Source organism: Eurypyga helias, unplaced genomic scaffold (genome assembly GCF_000690775.1).
Source record: "Eurypyga helias isolate BGI_N326 unplaced genomic scaffold, ASM69077v1 scaffold41876, whole genome shotgun sequence".
NCBI lineage: Eukaryota > Metazoa > Chordata > Aves > Eurypygiformes > Eurypygidae > Eurypyga > Eurypyga helias.
This window is the reverse complement of record NW_010256826.1, coordinates 4,479-10,145: the sequence shown is the minus strand read 5'-3', so window position 1 is coordinate 10,145 and position 5,667 is coordinate 4,479. Positions and strand designations below refer to the sequence as shown.

The following is a 5,667-nucleotide window of genomic DNA, read 5'->3' as shown; positions in this document are numbered from 1 at the left end:
AAACAGAATGTTCAGCCTCAGCATGAGGAAACCCTTCTTCCCTGTGAGGGTGACAGAGCCCTGAACAGGCTGCCCAGAGAGGGGATGGAGTCTCCTTCCCTGGAGACTTTCCAAAGCCCCTGGACTTGTTCCTGTGTGATCTACTCTAGGGGATCCTGCTCTGGCAGGTGGGTTGGACTAGATGATCTCTGGAGGTCCTTTCCAACCCCTACAGCTCTGTGAATCCGTGAATACATGTGCACAATATACATGCACACATACATATATTATGCATCTGTAGGAAGGTAACATGTTACTACGTGCCCAGGTAACTGCGTTTCCTTGCATTTAGTGCTTAATGCTTGTGGTCATTCTTTCAAATACCATAGCACTGTCAAGAAAGCATAACGAAATGTTTAACCTAGGAAGCATCACTTGAAGGTAGATATCAAACTTTGTTGACCTTTCCATAAAGAACCAGCAGCAACCATAGTGGAGATGCTGAAGGACACCACTTCGTATGAAGGAGAAGATGCAGTGTTTGAATGCAGGCTGTCCCAGGAAACAACTCAGGATGCCCAGTGGTTCTTGGGGGATGTTCCCCTGCAATCCAATGAAATGAATGAGATCAGAGTCCAGGGGACGCGTCACACGTTGGTCCTGAGGAAGGTGACGCTGGAAGACTGTGGGCCCATCAGTTTCAAAGTCGGGCAGCATACCTCGGCAGCACAGCTCACAGTCCAAGGTGAGCAACCTCCTAGGACGAGGGATTGAGGAAGGTACTGGTAAGCACTGTCAGCATCGTTAACATGTTGACACGTTAATCTCATGTTAACAGAGATCCTGTTAACCTAATTTCGGCATTTAAGAGTTAAATATATACATCTAAGCAGGTCATTTCAGTCCTTTTTATAGTCTTTGGAGTGAAACAAACACTGAACACCATCCAACTTATCCTGAAACAAACAGCCATGTCAGAATCAATGCTGAAGAATATCAAGATTATGCTCTGAATTAATCTCCTACTTAGGATGTTTTTAGATCATATTAACTCCAAAAGAAAAAGAAGTCCAAAACCTCTGGAAAACCTTTCTATTAAGTTATATATATATGATTTTGAAAGACGGGCCGTGTCAATACCTTATCTTGTTTGTCCCTCTTTGATCCGGTTCAACATGTAACCGCAGGCCCCCAGCCCTGGTCTGGGGGCAACACTGGATTGGGCAGTTGTGGCAGTGTCGATACCCTCTTCCCTACAGTTGCTCCAGTCACCTTTGTAAAGGCTCTCCAGAGCTTGGAGCTGCAGGAGGGGGGCACGGCTCACTTGTCCTGCGAGGTGTCCAAGCCCAATATCCCGGTGGAGTGGAAGAAAGGCACGTCCGTCATCTGCTCCGGCCAGAAGTGCAGCATCAAGCAGGAGGGGAACGTGCACACGCTGGTCATCCACAATTTGAGCCCTGCGGACTCAGGGGAGTACAGCTGCCACGCAGCCGACGGGAAGACCACTGCCAGACTGGAGGTTAAAGGTATGCTCTCCTCTTTGCTCTGCAGTGGTGAGAGGTGTACCTGTCAGTTTTTGGAGCTCTCTAGTACAAGACAAACGTGGTGGTAGTGGAGCAAGTGCAGCAGAGGCCATCAAGTTTGTCAGGGGCTGGAGCATGGGAAGCATAAGGAGAGGTTCTCCTTCGGGTGCTCAGTAAGCAGATGAGAGACAAAAAGTGCAAGCTGAAGCAAGAGAAATTCAGCTTAGTGAAGAAAACCAGCCTTTCACAATGAAAGGGGTGGTCAGACACTGGAACTGGGACCCAGAGGGGTGGAGGAATCTCCGCCTATGGAGGACCTCCAGAGGGTCCCTTCAGCCTTAATTGTTCTGTTATTGATCCCTGGCTGCATGATCTGAAGCCTCAGGTCTCCAGGTGTATATTCTTTGAGTGCTTTTATCCTGTTAGGTGGTTTTATTTTGGGGATAAAAAAACCATCTGGGCTTCAGAAATTATGACTCAAGTGTAAGTTGGGAATTTTTGTGTACAGAAACCTAGGATTTCTGTACACATCAGAAGGATATTGACCACTTGGAGTGAGTCCAGAGGAGGCCACGAAGATGCTCAGAGGGCTGGAGCCCCTCTGCTATGGGGACAGGCTGAGAGAGTTGGGCTTGTTCAGGCTGGAGAAGAGAAGGCTCCAGGGAGACCTTATAGCCCCTTCCAGTACCTGAAGAGGCCGACAAGAAAGCTGGGGGGGACTTTTTACAAGGGCCTGTAGTGACAGGACAAGGGGTAACGGGTTTAAATTGAAAGTGGGGAGGTTTAGATTAGATATCAGGAAGAAGTTCTTCCCAGAGAGGGTGGGGCGCACTGGAACAGGTTTCCCAGAGAAGCTGTGGATGCCCCATCCCTGGCAGTGTCCAAGGCCAGGCTGGATGAGGCTTGGAGCAACCTGGTCTAGTGGAAGGGGTCCCTGCCCATGGCAGGGGGGTGGGAACTGGATGATCTTTAATGTCTCTTCCAGCCCAAACCGTTCTATGATTCTAGGATATGGGGAGACAAACTCAGCCTCTGCAGAACTGATATTTTTTTCTGTTAATAAACTCTTTTCCTTGCTCCTCCGTCTGGCATTAGACCTAGGCATCCCTGCCCCTGGTAGCTCTTCTTGGGTAAATGCAGCCAGAACTCTGCATGAACTTCATGACTGGCACTATCGGTACCTTAAAAATATTCCTGAATTTCCTATTTTTGCTTCACCCATTTTTTATTTTATTTTGCCTCCGCACCATTCCCCCCTTCCAAGCCCTGCCCATCCTTTTCAAACACTGGCTGAAAAACGAGGAGGTGGAGGAAGGGCGCACAGCCGTGCTGCACTGCGAGCTGACCAAACCCAGCGTGCCTGTGGAGTGGAGGAAAGGAGACGCTGTGCTGCAGTCAAATGACAAGTACGAGATCCGGCAGGAGGGGACACGTGTTGAGCTCTTCATCTACGACGCTGAGGCTCAGGATGCTGGCGAATATACGTGCGACTCGGGGGACCAGCAGACCACTGCGTCCTTGCAAGTCAAAGGTAGGGGAAGGCTCGCTTGAAGGCAGAGAAAGTGTGGCTGTGGCTGTCCTCCGAAGGGGTGATAAGGAGGTTTTATCACTGAATTATCATTAATATTCTGTATCTGTGAATTACACCTGCAGGAAAGGGTTTGAGCTGCAATCTATTCTTCAGAAAAGATTCTAGTGCCTTTTAAACCCGGTTCTATTTGTGCAGTTGCACTTTTGATCTCACTCTGAGAACTGGGAGGAAAATTGCAGCTGCTACTAATGTTGCTTACAACAGCATTTAGAAAACTTACCTGCTGCCTGGCAGTCAGAGGCTGGAGTATTTCACCATACCTAGAACAGGCCCATTTTAAATGGAGCCTGAGCAGACTGAGGGTTCTTTTTCTAGTGGCAACCTTTTTGGATCTTACGGTTTTATTCATTTTATAATTTCATATATGGATTTTATAGTTTTATTCATTTTAAAGCCACAAGGTTCTGCTTTTAGATCTTGAGTTTAGCCCACAAAACCAGCTCCAGCTGAGAGTCTGTGGTTCCAGTGATTAAATGTGCAAATAGTGTGATTTGTACCGTTGTGCCTCTAACTGCTTATGCTGAAAATAGTGTTTTTGGCCACATGAAGCCCCTTAGAGGTCCTGTTACCTGTTGCAATCCTTTATGGAGCAGCAGCGGACACCTTCCCAGCATCAGCGCCTGATCCCCGTGGGTGTCTGGCTGTGGCACAACTCAAAGTCCTGCTCTGGGCTTGGCATTGCCAGCAGGCAAGTTGTGGTTCAGAAAAAGGGGGACTGCCAAGCCGGAGAAGTTGCAAGTGAGTTTCTCACCCCCGAGCACTGTCACTGATGCAGTTGCTTCTCCACTACAGTACTGCCCGTGCTGTTTAACAAAGAGCTGAAAAACGTAGAGTCTGAAGAAGGGGGAACGGCTGTCTTGCACTGTGAGATCTCCAAGCCGGATGCCCCTGTTGAGTGGAGAAAAGGAGGGGTGGTCATTCAGCCCAGTGACAAGTACGAGATGAAGCTGAAAGGCAGCACTGCTGAGCTGATCATCCATGGTGTAGAGCCTGACGACTGTGGAGATTATACCTGTAGCACTGGATACGAGATCACCACGGGTTCTGTGTATGTGCAAGGTAAGGTGAGATGTGGTGGAAGTGCTCTGATTTTGCTGCCTGGAGTTCTTATTCCAAAAGCTTTGACTGTACCTGGCCAAACTTGTCTCAGATGCAAATAGTAGAAATTCCATTCATTTCCTTCCCGGTTTCAGGGAAGATATAAACACTTACATGCAGGCTGAAGTTGAACTGATGTTTATGAGTTAAGGTGGTTCAAAGTACTGACCACACTGTACCCTAGCAGATGGTGGTACTGCTGGAAAACCATCTTCTTGGAACCTTGGTCATAAAAAATACTGAAATTCTTGTTATTAATGATTACAGCTTCCACCGTTGTTGGTAATCTTACTGCCCTTTTAAAGCCCTGTAAGTAAACAAATCTCAAGCTCTCTCTCTGCCTCCCCCCTCATGCAATGTCAGTGCAGGAGAGCCAGTCATGAGTTGGTCGTGGGGTAGAGCTTCCTCCCGAAGAAACAGAGCTTGCAGACGCACACACACACTGCGTTTGTAGGTGGGTGAAGGATGGAAGGTGGTTTCTAAATCCTTCAAAGAAAACTTTAGCTCTTTTTTCCCTGGAACAGCGCTGCAAGTTTAACTCTCCTGGACAACTCGCGGTGTTGCTTGGGCTAGTTCTGCAGGGAGCGACGTGTATGTTTATGCTTTTGTTTTCCTTTGGCACCTTCTCTTGCTCTATTATACAGAAGAAGCAGCAGTCATAGTTTCTGGTTTAAAGAACACAGACGTCTTTGTGGGTGAGTCAGCCACCTTCACCTGCGAGCTCTCGCACCCGGGCGTGAAGAATGTGCAGTGGTGGCTCGATGGATCTCCCCTTCACAACAACTTTGTGACTGAAATCTCTGAGCAGGACGGGATGATCCACACTTTAACCCTAAATGATGTGGCGTGTCATGACTCGGGCACTGTCACCTTCAGAGCTGGGTCCCTTATATCTTCAGCTAAATTATTAGTCAAAGGTATTTCGTTGTTAGAAAGAAACACGTGGCCATCTCTGGACTTGCTCAGTGCACTAGTGCTTCTGCCTTCCAGGCTACCCTTACTAAATCCCTTCGCAGTCCTGTGGCCTGCAATCCTCCACTTCAAGTCACCCATACTCCTGCAGAAGCCTTATAGGTGGTACAACCACGTCAATTTTTTCAGTGGTTCAGATGAGGAAGGGTTGCAGGGTCAGGGCTGCTGCTTTCACCTGACATCTAAGTAGAGCCGGACATTAAACCACAGTGGTAGCACCTGATTTCTTAAATCCCCCCTTCAACTGTTTTTATAATACCACAAAATATTCTGTCACTGGAAATTCACAACATTACCACTGAGTTGCTCCATAGGTGGGCTACTGGTGGTGAGCTCAGTGTGTTCCCAAGGCAAGACTTTGGGCTGTTATTTTGATGGCTCCAGAGCTCTTCCTGGAAACCAAAGGGTGTATGACACTGAAATAACACAGTGACAAGAAGAGCCTTGTTTGTTGATGGCCAGAAGAGCAGTGGTCATCGCTGCACTGGAAAACCTTTCTGGTCT

At 47.9% G+C, this 5,667-nt stretch overlaps 1 protein-coding gene across 1 annotated transcript in view; it reads left to right on the top strand.

Moving 5' to 3' along the window:
- The window catches only part of LOC104511249 (obscurin-like), a gene marked incomplete at its 3' end in the record, with an annotated part of 7,564 nt that extends 2,456 nt beyond the window's left edge, over positions 1–5,108 (top strand). Inside the window, exons 3-7 of the mRNA XM_010153784.1 lie at positions 455–724; positions 1,239–1,505; positions 2,767–3,033; positions 3,886–4,152; positions 4,836–5,108. Coding sequence (XP_010152086.1) covers positions 455–724; positions 1,239–1,505; positions 2,767–3,033; positions 3,886–4,152; positions 4,836–5,108 — 1,344 coding nt within the window. The remainder of the gene's footprint in view (positions 1–454; positions 725–1,238; positions 1,506–2,766; positions 3,034–3,885; positions 4,153–4,835) is intronic.
- Between the last annotated feature and the right edge of the window lie 559 nt (positions 5,109–5,667).